The sequence below is a fragment of the Stegodyphus dumicola genome, chromosome X1 (assembly GCF_044657685.1).
Source record: "Stegodyphus dumicola isolate Sdum_Otavi_A_Nest chromosome X1, ASM4465768v1".
Lineage (NCBI taxonomy): Eukaryota > Metazoa > Arthropoda > Arachnida > Araneae > Eresidae > Stegodyphus > Stegodyphus dumicola.
Genome location: NC_140780.1, coordinates 135,201,189 through 135,217,952, shown reverse-complemented (window position 1 = coordinate 135,217,952; position 16,764 = coordinate 135,201,189). Strand labels below are relative to the sequence as shown.

Below are 16,764 nucleotides of genomic sequence, written 5' to 3'. Positions count from 1 at the left end.
CCTGATTTTTCCTGGACTTACTCACCAGCTTGACGGCTTTGCCTTACTCGCTGCTATTAATATTTTAATCAATTTAAATGCTACTTGTCACATCTTTAGCTTCTCCATCTCAAATTTTTTACTTAATTCCTTACTCAACTAACTTGTGATTTTGTTTTTACCAACTTAGCTCTAGAAATGGACTGGCTATTTTCTAACGTAATTCAGAACTTTCTAATTGTTCTACAAGGGGTAGGGCCTTCGGCCCAGGTACCCTGGTGTTAAGACACAGCTCTACAGGAGGTGAAATTTTAGGTCTTTGACAAGCTTTACTTTTTTGAAACTGGTCTTCACTAGTTAATTTTTTGTGTTCTCTACTATTTGATGAGAATGTTTTAACTTCTTATTGTTTGAACTTGCCTTTAATCTATTGATTGTGACATGTTTTTGACATTTGCTGTTTAAATTCTGTAATATAACTGTGAGTTCTACTTTTAAGCACCATTACTCCAAAAACGTTTGAAACTTCTCTCTTACTTGAACTCTCGATAATGTTTTTCCACCCATTGTACTCCGCAACTTTGAACAGCCCATTTCAGAACTGCCTGAAATTCTTGAATGTGATCTCAAGATGTGGATTTGGGTAGCTGTGTTGAGTATTACCATTGTCCACTGTATTCTAATATTTGAAGTTGGATCCCAAGGAGAACGACATGGCAAGGGTATGGAACACCAAAATTTCACCATTATTTATACTGGTTTAAATGTACTAGGTGTACAACTCAACCCTAATTTTGATGGAAAACATCCCAGGGTATGGATCTGAGGGTTTCCTCTCTTCCTTTATTACCAAGCCACAACAGAGTTCTTTCAGCTTGTCAGTATTCTGAGTGCTTCTGAGTTCCATTTTGCACAGACACTTTACATTTGCAAACATCCATGTATTCATTGGCATTCCAACCCAGGTCCAGCGATGTGGCAACCAGGATCACTAACCAAAATATCAGTCATTATTTCAGGAAGACAGACAATGGTATAAACATTGGGCATTTGCAATATTTTTGCACTTTTGAGAGAAAGGAATCTGTCCATACCCATGGCTTCCAGACCTTTTATACTTTCCTTTTTATGAATGCACCCTGAAAACCGAATCTTCAGAGGTTGTTGTCTTTATTGTCTATGTTTACTTTATTTAATAATTTCCACCAAGTAATTTACTATTTTAGCCATTCCTCAGAATATACTGTTGTGCTATTGTTCATTTGCCATCTAGCCCACTCGACTGGAATGATAACTAATGTTTGCCGAAGTGCCCAATTTGCGATATATTTTCATCTAAAATTCCATTTACCTTTCTGTGTCTGTAGAAGGAGAAGAAGATGGCCTTTCTTTTTTTTAGAAATTTTAGGTTTTGTGTGAAGAACTTGAAATGCATTTCCAAAGAACACAGATCAAATATTTTTTTTAAATAGGTCTTTCTTGCAAGGGGAAAATGTACCATCGTATTGAAAATTTTTTAATCATGCTAAAATACTGGGGTGGAAGTATGTTGTAAATATGGTATATATTTTTATAATTTAAAGTGTAATTTACTTCTAGTGTAGTTGATTTCATTGGATCATCCTTGATATGAAGGAAACATCTAAAATGGCTTTGACAATATGTTTATAATAGCTTGCTAAAAATAAAAAGATTGAATACTTATATAGTCAAAATTTATTTCTTCAGATTTTTATATTTTTATGCAATTTGATAAATTTTGTGTTTCCTATTGTTTTCTTAAACCATGCTCTTACTTTTCTTGAAATCTATTAATTCCAAGGAAAACTTTAGATTAATAGCTTAAGCATATTTTATTTGTTTGTTTTTTAAACAGGGAAGCTGTTATTTCAGCTTTTCTACCCCATACAGATGTAATAGATGATTTGACTTTGAATGTGGAAAAGGAGAGAAGTGTTAGTCCAAAATTTGATGAAGGGCTAGAATTGATGAAACTTAGCCTATCTCGAAATAACAAATATTCCTTTGTCAATAAAGGATCAAAGGTGATTTTATTGTGCATTGTAACAGTTTTTGCTATTTTACTCTATTTGCATCATAAATGAATTTTTTTCTAATATTAATTTTAATTTTTTGTCATATTTAAGTTTAGTATAAAACTAACTCTAATGCTATAGAAATCAGTGTAAGAAAATGTACTGGTAACTTATTCAAAGTAATTTCTTTTTTTTTTTTTTTTTTTTTTATTAATTATTTAATGTTAACAGTTATTAGAAGTCATTGAAACAGATAAAAGTTTCTACATGTTTTGGTTATTGTACCCAAGTTACTGATAAATTAATAATAGTGTTTTTAATTCTTTATCTTAGAGGTACTGCTTGAAAAATATTGTATTAGATCATAATGTTTAATGTCATTAGTAACTGAATTAACTTCATCATCAGTTATAAAATATAGCATTTTTTACAAGCTTAATAAATAGAGTTACAATTTTTATTCTTAATATAGCATTTTGCAGCAAACCACGGTTGTAACAGAAGCAAAGCACCAAATGGTTATAAAAAGCGAAATATTGTCAATTGGGCCCCAAACGGAGAGATACAGTAAGGATTAAGGCCCAAATTAAGTTGATTTATTCCCCTTCCTGTCAATTGTCTTGTCAGAATAAGGAGTAACAGTTGAAACATTTCAGAAATGTAATGTGGCCAAGACACACTGCTATGGTACGAATAAAAAGCCGAAAACCACGTAAAAGTAGTTTTATACGAAATCAGATTTACAGCTTACAGACATTAAAGCAAGGAACATTTAAAATAAACATGTTAAAAATCACATTATTAGTTAAAATGATTAATTAAAAAATTTCTTATATGTTAATCAGGATTCTACATTTATGTTAATCATAATTCTACATTTTCCCCTGCATATAAGAAATTATTTTTTTCCCACTGTATTCCTTTTCATCTAGAAAACTGTATTTTTCTTTAAAAAAAGAAAAAAAACTTGGAAATAAGTTTCCAAAGATATAATTATGAAAAAGCTTAAATAATTCCGATTAAAACTCATAAATGCTTTTTCTTACTTAGCCTTTTTGAAATGCAAAATTTCAAATTAAAACACATGTGTTCCTCATTCAGCTTTTGAATACTTTATCAAAATATGCCTATTGAAAGTACTTGCAGTTTCCTTCACATGCTGCTTTTCACAGATATTTTAGCTGCTGCTTCAGCTTGCTACAATTTTTAAATATGCTTTATTTTCAATATGCAATTTTTAAATATGCTGCTGCAACCTGCTTGATATTTTAAAACCTGCACAAATAATTAACTGAATCTTAAAGTTTTACAATCATGTCTATTTAAAAAGCATGTGGGTGGAAGGTTGCAAATTAGACATTTCATGGTGGGTGAAACATGAAAATATATTGAATATTTTCCCTTTTCTCATAACTTATGATCTGATTTTAGTGTTGAAGAATACTTTTTTATGATGATTTATGATCAGCTCTTGAGGAGTTCTTTGAAATTTCAGCTTTTGAAGAATTTAAAATGTCTTAAAAGTGTCTGAATGAAAAATAGGAGTGTAGGTGTTTCTTTTTAGGTCTGTGACAGTTTATGATAACTGAGTTTTAAGCTGCATTCAAGAATCGCATTTCATCTGAAAATGGCTTTTATTTGGTTTAAAAGGTTTAAGGATGAAAATCAAAAGGTTTCAGTGGGAATTATAAGCTACTTATGGATGAAGTTATCATACTTATGGCATTAATATATATGAAATGTGTTTCTGCAGTTAAGAATATTCCATGGTGCATAGCTTGTTTTTACATTAATGTAGGAAAATGCATCCCAAAAAACTTTGCTGATAAACTTTTGGATTATAAATTTTGTGATGTTGAGTTTTATTCTGTACATCTGTCATCATTCGAATTTCGGTTTATACATGTGTTGATGCATATGATATTATTATTGTTATTTTCTATAGAATTTACATTATCTAAATTAACATGAATTTTATATACATTGTATTACTGTATTATAATTTTTGGTATTTATGTAAGCTGTGTGCAATATTTTAGACTCCAAGTGAAGATGAAGGAAATCAATCTAGAGAAATGTTTACTATAAACTCTTTATCAAGTTCTGGAAGTCTGTCTTCCAAAGTATCACCTACAGCTGCTAGTGTTTTAGCTGCAACCTTTTCTTCTTGTGAACAAGTTAGTGTTAAAAGCTTCCTCATTTTCCTTCACATCTTGAACCTTGATGTAAAAGTGTGTAAAATCTTGAAAACAGTTATTTTGGCTAAAACATTTTGACATCTCAAATAATTTCAGATGTTGAAAGTTTTTATCTGAAATTAGTTATGTGTGTTTTATGGTAAGCATGTTTTCCAAATTAGTATCTCTTGCATCTAAGTTAGTGCAAAAGTAAATAAGTGTGAAAATTTGATGTCAGTTTCCCATAGCATTAATATTAATATTCAGTGATATGTATTAATCAGTGTTTTTAATATGTTCGTTTATACTGGGAAATATGCAAGATATTTACTTCATTTCCAGATGTAGAAATGGTGAATTATAGTACTAAAGAGAGGTTATGAACCTATGAAGAGAGGTTATTAACAACTCTTAATTTCCTTACACAGAGAAATTATAGGCGCACATTATATGCCAGAATATATGATGCTTACCACAGAAAGGGCATTCACACATTTTTAAACTCTGTATTTTCAACAGTATTTTCAAATCAATTTAGATGAAGAACCTTAAAGTTGTACATGTAGAGTATCTGCTTTTGTTGACATCAGTTCAAATATATGTTATTCTGTGTAATTTTAAGCTAGATAATCTTTAAGAAAATATAAACTAAAAATGGAAACTTTGCAAATTTGGAAAACTGCGAAATTCACAATATTGTGATGTATTTTGAGGATTAAAGTGTTATGTTACATACAAATTATCATGATTAGAAAGATGTATATCATGCTCATTTAAATGTTTGCTCAAAAATATTTGTTTGTATTCATGGATAGTAGTTTTTAGAATTTCTAATAATTATGAATACATCTTTATGACTGTTGGCTTAGTGTGGGTGAAATTTCTCATTTTTCCATGTAATACATGTAATTAATACACTGAGCACAAATTAATTCTTAATTGCCATTTTTATCAAAAATTAATTCTTAATGATGCATTATTTTTCCATTAATTTTATTTCTTGAAAATTGGTGGAAAAATTACATGTTGCAAACCATTTCTGAAGGTGAGGATTGAAGGAAAGAACTTAGCGAATTAAAAAATTTATAATTGAATAGATATATAAATACTACTATATTCTGCATTTCAAAGAAATAGGAACATTTTTGATTTAGTACTTTTTTTTTTTTTTTTTTTTTTTTTTTTTTTAATTTCACAATATACTTTACTATCTGTCCATAACATTATGTATAACTGCCATAAATTAGAAGTTTCTGAAGTATTCTGCTGAAAATTCTGTAGAGGAGGGGATGCAGAAAGGAAAAATATGTGAAGAAATACAGTGTTACTTTAAAACGAGCTGGATATGCTTAAGGTATAATTCTGTCAATATCAGATTATAGATTTGTTACTGCCTCATCATAGTATTGAAACTTTTGTCATAAATTGTTCCTTGTAATTGGGTTATGAGGCTACTGGTACATAGATTATGCAGAGCTATATTGTGGTTTCAATTTAATTAGAATTTCTGTACCATCTATTTGCTCGAATTTGTGTGATATGTTATTTCTGTTAATCAAGATAAAATCTTTTATTTCTGCCTTGTTGCATAATCGCATTTATTATCTTCAGATTAAAAAAAACAACTTATTTTTACTGTAAATTTCTTTTAGAAGTAGGTTTTTTGTAATACCATGCAAATATTTTTAGTTGAATCCTTTAAGTAATGTACTGTGAGTGTGTGACATGTATATTTTATCAAATCCTTTGTAGGTGATAGAGCATTTGTATCAACAGTGCAGAGTTTCCAATCACCCTTTTATAGCTTTGATCACTTTAGACATCTTCTTAAACAAAGTTACACAGTCCAGATATCAGCCATTCTTCCTTCCTCATATTCATTACTATTTCACTCTGTGTCAATGGCTTTAAACCCTTTGTTATAATAATGATGCAAGAGAACCAACATCAAAAGCTTTGTAAATTTATTAGTTGTATGAAGCAGAAAGCACATAGGTTCTGATTTCTGCATGATGGCTTATATGATATGCCACAAAATATAGTTTCAATCATCTGCAATGTAGATTAACTGTTTTAAAGAAACCTGTAAATGCTTTTGAGCACTTTTTCAAAAAATATTTTGTTATTCGTTTTACATTCACATTGTAAACCTCTAAATAATTATATATTCTGGTGTATAATGCACACTTTTAATTCAAAAAATAAAGAAAGTTGAGCATACAAAAATTAGATTTGTACATGTACCTAAGTGTTGTTTATTTAAAAGGAACATAAAAATTTTCATTATAGGATAATGTGAAAAGTTCATCATAATCGTCTTCCATTATATCTTCAAGCACATCACTGAATTTTATTTCGTCTTCACTGTCACTGTTACTCTGATGAATAATCATCTTCTGTTCCATCTAGATTGTTAGATATACTGCATTTTTTAAATGACTTTTGAAGTACATCAGGTTTAATTCCATTCCATGCTTTTATTTTCCACTATTTATAGACTGGCATAATGCACTTGGCCTCCTTTTGCAAATGGTTTTTTCACCTTCTGGTAGTCATGTATTCCACTGTCATTTTAAATTTTCTTTGACCGGTTTAGTGACACACATACTTAAGGGCTGAGCTAATAGCATTAAACCACTTGGACTAACAGCCATATCTGTATTGCATTCTTTCAATAATTTCTTCATATTATCCATTAGATGGGACCTGAACTTGTCTCAAACTAAAAGACTTTCTAGATTCTTAAAGGCAACAGGACAGTATTTGCCGAACATTTTATTATCCACAATTTCGCTCTGTTTTCGTTCATCCATCCTTTCTCATGTACATGATTGAAAACATTATTTGGGAAATTAAATTTTGTCATCATCTTTCTTTTAAAAATAACCATGGGTTTTAATTTTGTACCATCTGCTAATCTAGAAAACACTACGGTGACTTGAGATTTTTTGTGACGTGTTGCTTTTATGTAGAACGTTTTTGTTCTTGTCACATCAATTGTTTTATATCCTATCCTGTCAGATATTGCTAGAGTTTCATATGCATTTCCAATATATGATAGTAAATATTTTTTTACCTTCATTGCTGAATAATGTACTTCTGGAAACTTGCCAATTTGTTGTCCAAATCTTTTGGAAGCCTTTGCTAAATTTTTGTTTTTTCTGATAGAACTAAATTATTCCATGCCATAAATCGACTACACAAACTCAAAGTTGCTTTAAAGCTTTCACTTCCATTTGCATTCTTTTTTGGCCACTTCAAGGCAAATTGTATGCTATTTCTTGTTATAATTAAACCATTCTAGGGATTTTCTAGGACTCAGTCAACAATACTTCTTCTAGAATATTTCATTTTGTTACTTCTTCTCACAAAGCATATTTATTCTTTTTCATATTAATCATTGCGATTTCAGTTTCTTTCCACTGATGTAGGCCTTCGATGGATATTGGTATGGATATTTCACCAATACCAAACATCCTTGCTGCAGCAGAATTTCCTTTTTCTTTTACAAACTGAATTACTATACATTTGAAACCAGCACTGTATTTGTTTTGTTTGGTAGGAGCCATATTTGCCATTAAAATGAACACTAGATCAACTATATTTCAACTAAAGCAAACTGTGATTTATTAAGGCCTTTGATGTTCACTTTGAAGCCACGGCTTCAAATGATTGCAGGATGAGTAAACATGTGACTCCTAATTCCTTGAACTCATTTGGGTTGGAAGTGCATTGTGATCCCAAATTATATCCCCATATTATTGAAACCCTACAATAACTTTCTTGTACTCACCTGCATTGAATACAACTTGCCCTATATGCAGAATTATTTACTTCCTCAAGCATTGCTCTCGCACATATTGTTCCCCTTATCGCTTGTTAATTCACTATACCATTATTCGAAAGCCTGAAAAAAATCTATGAATTGATAACTTAAAAAGATAAGAATATGACATAACACATCCTCATAAAGAAAAGGATGCTTATTATACGGCAAATACGTATAAATTTTTTTTTAAATATAGTTTAAAATTATAGGTGCACATTACACGCCAGAATACCAAAGAGGGCGTTCACACATTTTTAGAAGGGTTTCGATAAAGAATTTTAAAAAGCAAAGGTTTCAGAATAAAAGTTTCTGGCAACAGCTTATTATTTGAAATGAGAAATATCGTCTGCTACTTTTAAATTTATTCTTCTTTCAAAATGTCACATGTAAGCAAGCTGTAGATTGCACGTCCAATACCATAATTCAAAAACGTTGTGAAATTAATCAGAAAGGGAGAAACTATCAATCATTACTTCTACATGTAAGAAAAGTCCCATGAATATTCGAAGAGGATATGTATTGTTTCTAATATTTCTAAAGTTAACAAGAGAAGCTCCACTGATGCAGAAATCAGTTACAGTCTTTAAATACTTTCATAGCAACAATAAATAAAGTAATAAACAAAGATTTAGAACTTTAAAAACTAAAGAAACCATAATGTCACTAACTTTTGCTGAGACATTTGGCTGAGTGCGGAACAGTTCTGAGAACTTTGTATGAAAACTATTAGCAGAAGATAAACTATTTAGCAGAAATATGTTGTGACCCTTGTTTGATGAATCATATGTTTATCTAAATGACTGCTACAATAAAAGGTTTATTTATTATTGAAAACAAAAAGAAAAGTGTACAGACCTGGTTCCATCCATGCAAAGAAAGTTTCTTAAGGAGTTTAATAATTGTCACAGGATTTTCTTACATTAAGAAATTAAAAACAAGAAGAATGGGAAAAAGTGTTAAAATCAACTCAACATATTATCAAGAGAAAGTTCTATACCTGATATTTACAGAAAAAATTCCATTTCTTTATTTCAGTGACTTCATTTCAATGAAAGAGTGAAGTTTTATCAAGACAAAGCAATAAGTCATAATCAAAAAGTACCACTGCATTTCTTGGAAAGATTAAAATCGATACATATATCCCTTTTCAGCATATTCCTGCAAGGTCTGACATTTCATATAAGGGCTATTATGTGCCTTTAGTGTCTTGAAAATATCTCTTTCTAAGCATTAACCCATTCAGGACCAGCCTCGCATATGCGCAACCCAACTTTTACACTCTTACCAGCCCAGCGTCGCGTATCCTTAACTTAAAAACGAAACAATTTTTTTGAATTTTTAAATGATAGTAGATGCTGCTAAATGGTAACTATTTTCACATCAGTTAATCATGTGGCTTTTGACCTTCATGTATGAGCATCAGTTTCTGTTCTGTGCTTCTGGTTTTAATGGATTTATTGGTGTAAACAAAATGGACATCACAGCATTTTAAGTTATAGGGACATCGGCATGTTTATTTCATTAGGAATTTCTTTTTTTTTTTTTTTTTTTTTTTTTTTTTGTTTTTTTGTTTTGTTGTCTTCTTTTGATTTTTTGTGTTTTTTATTATAAGAATGTGGGGAAATGCATCCAGCATGTTTTCATTTTCTGATGTTGTTGATGTTAGAATGTGGGAACACTCATCTAGCTGATTATAGCAGGTGTAATGTCGTCGAACTTCCATCATCGAGAAACTCAGACCACTTGCTTTTTTTTAGATTTATTTTAAAACTTAACATAGACTTTTTTGCTTAATTAAAAAGTAACTTTACAACATTATTACAGAAGGGTAAAGCTTTCAACTTTCATGATGCATAATGCATATTACTTGCTTGGCATATGCTCAACGAAAAAGCCGTCATTGTCCTGTGTTTCAGTTCTTATTTTGAATTATTCCACACACAGCAGAATTTTTAAATTGGAATTTAATTACTTACAGATAATTATTGCTTAATTTTCTTTTACATTTTGTATTTGTAATTTTGTTTTCATGTGTATAGCATTTGTTTTCATGCTTATAGTTATAAGTTTAGTATTTCACATGTTTCATTTATTAGTGTGATATTCTTTATATTAATACATATTAATAATTAGTAAATTAAGTACGTAACTTCAAAAATTAAAGTCATTAAATTAAAATGCTGATTTTATATGCTTTTTTTTTTTTTTTTTTTGTGTGTGTGTGTGTGTGTGTGTGTGTGTGTGTGTGTGTGTGTAAAAGTAGGCTTAGCTGCTGAAAATACATGGGGCGGTGGGCAACTTTCTATTTCAGGGGGTTCAGCCCAATGGCTGCGTTTTTTCATTCTCCGCACACTGGTTTTCAAGGGGTTAACCCACCACAGTTGGTGGACTTTAAAAAGTAGTGGAAGTGGAATGGAAATCAATATCGCTGGAAATTTTATGAAAAACCTTTCTCTCATGGAAATCATGGTGCTCACTTGTCCAGAAAAAAGGCTATCAGATTGAACATTTAAAAAATACTCTTTATATGTTAAACATTGATTAAACAGCCCCAAAATTGTTCTGAATATGTGTAAACGCCCTCTGTATAAACCTAAATACAGGCTGGTTAAAACAGGATTTTTAATTTTATGTATTTTATCCAGTAACACTTTATATTTCCAAATATTTATTATTCACAGATTTAAATATGTTAATATTTTAACCTTTCTTCTTAATTTCATGAATTAGGTTTGTTCAGAAAATGCAGAACCGAATTCTGATATTGATGGCTTTACAAATTTATCATCTTCTGATGATGCAAGAGTCTTAGTTGATCTCTTAAAATTGGCTGTTGCTGGAAGAATGACTGATAAAGCAAGAGATGTTATATCATCTGTGTTACTGAATATGAGCAAAACGAATTTTCAGGTATATTCTTTTTATTAAATTTTGTAAAAGTAATTTATTTTTAAATATATTAAATGATGGAGAATGCTATTCCTTTCTAAATTTTTTTTATGGTATGTGTTACCCTAAAACAAAGTTATTTGAATGTAGACTGCGAGTAGATGTAAATAAATGCTGAAGTCAATTTATTGCTAAAATAAAAATTTTTATATATAAAATAGGAGAAATATGATTAACCCTTTGAGTGCTGAAGTATTTGAAAATTTTTATGCCGATAAGACAGATTTCATTTGTCGCTATATGGATTATTATGTAAAAGTAATACATTTTATTTGGAATATACTTACATTGGTGATATAATCAATCACTGCAAACATCTGTGCCTGCTTCTTAAATTCAGATGACAAGTCAGACTCATCCTTGGGCCACGTAAGCAGATGACAAGTCTCATTCATCATTTGTACCCAAAGGGTTCAACATCTTAAAAGTGTAGAGAACTATTTTTTTTCTTGTCCTTGGATATAATTGGAATAAAATGTACCTTATATGTATTATCCCTTTATTTTTAATGGAAATATTATATTCTCTGTGTAATCTCATGGATCTTAGCTCTTCTCTTTTAGCTATGTGATTTTTACTGTTTCAAGTAAAACATTTTCTTCTTTCTTTCTTAACTCTTCCTTTTCACAGTATTATGTAGATAAATCAATGTTTTATTTGTGTGACCAGAAAAGAGCAAATAATTGCTCTTGGAAACTGCAAAGTGTAATTGATTATCATCACATTATTCTAAGAAATAGCATCCATAAGCCTTTGTTGGACATCAGCTAATAACTCTGAAGAATATTTAAGTTATGCCCAGTAGATTTTTAGGTTGTGCTTTATTGAAGCTAATCTGGTTCCAAGATCCTGCATCTGTTGAAAACATTAACCACAGCTAAAAAGTACAGTATATTTAACAAATTGAACTAGTTAATTATAAATATTTTTCATGCTAATTTGCAGTAAAATGTCTGATATATAACCAACTCTCCCTTTGATATTACTGTAATTATGAAAGAGCTAATTGAAGCCATTCATTTTGCACAATATGAAATTCATATGCATTTTAGAGACAGGAAGAGGGTTTTTCCCCCACCCTACCATTTCTTTGGAAGTGTAACTCATTTCAAATAAAATTCATAAAACTAGATGTTGTAATATGAAACTAATGAAGCATTATGCACGCATTAACAAAAACAACCACATGCTATTACAAATAGATGAGAATGCAAAATCAAAATGTCTTTTTGTTAAGAAGCCTATACTAAGTGCTCAAAGTGATTTTCTGAGTCCTACTGATTGCCTCATATTTTCATAGGCGTCTTCATCATGGATAGTGAGACAGCTTCGCAGATATGGGTTCATTTATTTTAAGATTAAAATATCTTCTGTTTCTTCCTTCTTTAGAGCTAAAGTACTTTCAGGAATTTGCAGACTAGCTACTTATATTAGGCATTGAATTTTTATAAGCTTTGAATTGTGAGCATATATGCTGTTGAAAAAACAATGTCAAATTCTGAATCCTGCTGACCTTGTCAAAAAATAAGTTCATATTCTACAGAATATCTTGGATTTTTGCAATCACTTACCACTAGTATTGATGCGAGGACAAATTTCTTGCTGCCTGCTATAAGTATATATATATATATATATATATAAAAGCTGTATTGCAGAAGAGATTGAAATCACAATTTAAATTAATTTCATTGATTTACCATACAGGATACTAGTCTGGAGCCCACACAGCCATCTGAAAAATTCAGAAATCAAATCTTTTTTGTTGTTCAGGATTTCATTGCTCTGATTGCCAAAAGATGGAAGAAAATAGATAATGATTATGGACTGGTGTCATTTAGTGGAGATTTTTAATCTAGCTAATCTCCCATCTCGTAGATGCAACCTTAAAAACCTATTGTCTGCAGTAAATGGTAGGAGGCCATGCAGTGGCTCAAGAAAAGATCCCAGAGAGTGAGTTAACCCATGGAACATTACATGTTTTGCCTTTAAAGTTCCCCAAAATGTCTTGAATAGGCATTTTTTTATTAGAATTCTAAACTGACCATCTCACTTTGTATTTTTAACTACTCTTCTTCCAATATGCATCCAACCTGAAATCGAACTGATAAAAATCTGGTGCCATTTTTCTTGTGTAACAAATGGAAAAGCCATCCTTTGATATAGAATTTTGTGTCCATAACTCTTGGTAGGTTAAAGACAACTGCAAAGTTTCTGAAAATGAAATCAACTTTGAGCAAAAGAAAACTAATTGAATGCACAATTATCATTTATTATGATAATGAGTGTTCTTCCAGACTTTTATATTCATTAAGATACAACAAGGCAATTAGTATAATTGTGTAGATCTCTAGGTATTACCATAATTGTCAACTGGGGAAAAGAATAGTTCAACTCGCATAAAGTGCAGGAAGCTGAAATAAACCTTTCTTAAAATAGAGTAGTCAGAATTTCTAGGAAGAAATTAAAACCTTTTCAAATATACAGGTATTCAGGGATGACAATGGTTTGTTGAGAGTCTTAACAAATTTCCTGCGAAGCATTGAAAGTGAAGAATTCAAAATTCCGGTATTACTACTGTCTGAATATATTATAGTGTCAAGTGCCTTATCAATATTTACTGCAGATTACAATTTCTGCTTGCAAGATTGAAAGTTATGAAAGTGAAAAAAATGGTGAAACGTGATTTACGACTGTGTTGTATGTTAAAAGGTGTAAAGCTGCATTTTCAAAAGTACCATTTGCAAATTTATCTCAAGATCACATTGGTCATATACAAGCATTTGAAGATTCTGAAGTAGATTAGATAGGTCCATTGTATTTGAGTTCTAGAGGAAAAACAGGGATAGTATTTTGGCCTTGTTCTGTTTGCTCAATGAAGTGAATTGATTCTTTTTTATGACTCGCTGCTCATTAGCAGTAACCTTGATGAATAAAACTGGGAACTGGAAGAGAATGGAGAGATACAATTAGCAAAGACCAAAAAAATTTAAACAAGCAGTTGGATAAGGAGAATCAGCTCCATTGAACCGCTAACTCTGATTTATTTCATTTGTACGTTTTAGATTTCATAAAACCTCTTTTCTGCAGAGAACTCTCAGTAAAACTCTGGAATAAAAAAATCTCAAAAAGGGGAGAAGTGATAAAAATTAATTCACTTTTATCATGGGAGGAGAAGAAAATGAGCACCTCTAAACTAGGAATCGAACTTTTCTGCCAAGCTGCCAGCATGAGCTCTCAACAGGTAAACTCTGAAGAAGTACTGCTTTCCCCCTTCCACTCACTCAATTTAAAGAATCAGTTCATAAAATCTCTTCTAGAGCAAATTTATTGAGACAGTCTTTGGTAAGGTTTGGTCTCAAGTATAAAGAACCATGTGGTTCGTGACTATGAAGTCATTAATTCTAGACCTTTGGGATATGAATCTAATAATACAATGTAATTTCGTTATCACTAGCAGAATTTCTATTAGGTGTTTCTAATGACAAACCTCCAGATTCAGGTTCTAGTGTTTAGTATACTTTGATCCAACAATTTGATAAAGTTTGAGTTATTCATGGGTTAAAGAAACGACATAATCCAGGTTGAACAATAAAAAATATATTGGGAATGTTAGGTTACATGGGAACAAGCAACCACAGCAATGCACACCATATAGGGACTGAATGACAACAACACTACTGTTGCAAAATTTCATAAAGTAAATGTTGGGACTGGCACATATACACATATTTTTAACATGCCCCCTTGCCAGTCACACTATTTGCAAGATATTTACATACTTCCACAAAAATTAATCACGCTGTGGTTGTACACATTTACAGAAAAACAATGTAGCTCCTATTACATGCATAAACACTGTCGACCTCTACTTATGAAATACATCATTAAATGAACACATATTAAGTTATACTAGGAAACACTATGTTTACATGAAAACAATTAAGAAAAGTTTGTATCTAGGCTTCTTTCTGAAATTTTAAGTCAAGTCTCTACACAGTCACTATCATAATGGTTTATGTTCAGTCATAAACTTCAAAGGAGATCATTTTTACATGCAAGTCCTGGCTTTAGTTCATGTCACGTAAAAGTTTTTTCGGGGTCTGCTTAGTTAAGAGATCAGCGAAATTGTCGCTGGATGGCACATGATCAAATATAATCACATTTCCTTTCACTAGGTCTCTCAGAAAATGAAATTTAATATTGATGTGCTTACTTCTTTCAGAAGTAACATGGTTCTTGGCTAAGAAGATTGCTCCCTGATTGTCGACTAGCACTTTTTGAGGTGAAGCAGCTAATTCAATTTTTAATCCATAGGATTTCCTTTGCAGCGTGACACATTGCCACATACTCTGCTTCTGTCAAAGATAAAGCTGTTGTGGATTGCTTCTTGCTCGACCATGAGATTGGAGCACCTGCGAGTAGCATTATATAACCACTGTAAGATTTACAGTCAGTTCTGTCACCTCCCCAGTCAGCATCTGAGTAGACTTGAAGTGGCTCACTGGTCTTCTGGAATCTCAACTTTCTGTGTTGTGTTCCCTTTAGGTATCTTAGAATGTGCTTCACACTCTCCAGTGTTCTTCAGTGTGTTTCGCATTAAATTGGCTCATGTAGGTGGAAGAATAAGCCATGTCTGGACGAGTACCACAGGTCAGATAAAGGAGACTTCCTATAGCTTGTCTGTAAGGGATTTCCTTGCTGTTTTCTTTGATTTCCTCCCACTGTTGTTCATCTACCTTCTTATATTTTATGCTGGGGTCTAATGGCGTGGATGCACATTTTGCTTCAGTCATTTTAAACGTTTCTAGGATTTTCGATACATAAATGATTTGATCTAGTGTGTATGATCCATTTTCTTCTTTGCATATTTGCATGGATAAGATCTGGCTTTCAGGACCTAGGTCCTTGACACTGAACCTTTTCTTAATGCTTCCCTTGAATTCATTTATCTCTGGCATGTTTCCAACTATCAGGAGGTCGTCAACATAAACTCCAATTATGATGTTCTTCTCATGACAAAAATAAATACAACGTTCTGCACTTGATCTTTTCAATCCATACTGGATCAGGAAGTCATTCAAGCAAGTATTCCATGCACATCCTGATTGTCGAAGACCATAAATGCTTTACTTCAGGTGGCAGAGTAGGTGTTCTTTCCCTCTCTCAATGCAGCCTTCTGGCTGTGCCATATATATGTCCTCTTTTAGGATTCCATTAAGGTATGCAGCAGTCACATCCATTTGGTGAACCTCTAGGTTTTTCTCTATAGCTACGGCAAGCAGTAACCTTATAGATTTAAGTTTGATGACTGGTGAAAAGGTGTCTTGAAAGTCCACTCCAGGTATTTGCAGATAGCCTTTTGCTACCAATCTGGCTTTGAACTTTGCTCGGTTCCCAATCTCGTCTTTTTTCTTACGAAACAACCATCTTTTAGAGTTACTGGATCCTTTTCTTCAGATTGTTGTATATCTTGGGCATCATACAGATAAAAATTTTCGAAATGTTTAGGAATTTTGGTTTTTCTTTTTTCACCTCTCTCACTCCCATGGGTAGGGTTTCCTGGCTGCTGCCTCGACTTCAGGGTCTAGGTTGTTAGCAACGTCTTGTATCTCTGTAACTGATTAGCCTTCATCTTCATAATCTGGAGTATTTCCAAGCTGTACGTCTGGGCATCTTTTGAAATTTTGGTCAATAGGATCTCTATTTAGATGTTTGGTTTCATCCAAGCCATTTATTTCAGGAATTATGTGATCTAGAGATGAGTCACCAGCTTCTGTTTCAGGCTGTCACAAGC

The 16,764-nt window shown here is 31.7% G+C and overlaps 1 protein-coding gene across 2 annotated transcripts in view; it reads left to right on the top strand.

The window, feature by feature from the left end:
- HERC2 (E3 ubiquitin-protein ligase HERC2) overlaps nucleotides 1–16,764 on the top strand; it is a 599,575-nt gene that overhangs the window by 438,767 nt on the left and 144,044 nt on the right. For both annotated transcript variants that reach the window (XM_085808058.1, XM_085808057.1), the window contains exons 59-61: nucleotides 1,856–2,024; nucleotides 4,055–4,192; nucleotides 10,752–10,931. In XM_085808058.1, coding sequence (XP_085664184.1) covers nucleotides 1,856–2,024; nucleotides 4,055–4,192; nucleotides 10,752–10,931 — 487 coding nt within the window. The remainder of the gene's footprint in view (nucleotides 1–1,855; nucleotides 2,025–4,054; nucleotides 4,193–10,751; nucleotides 10,932–16,764) is intronic.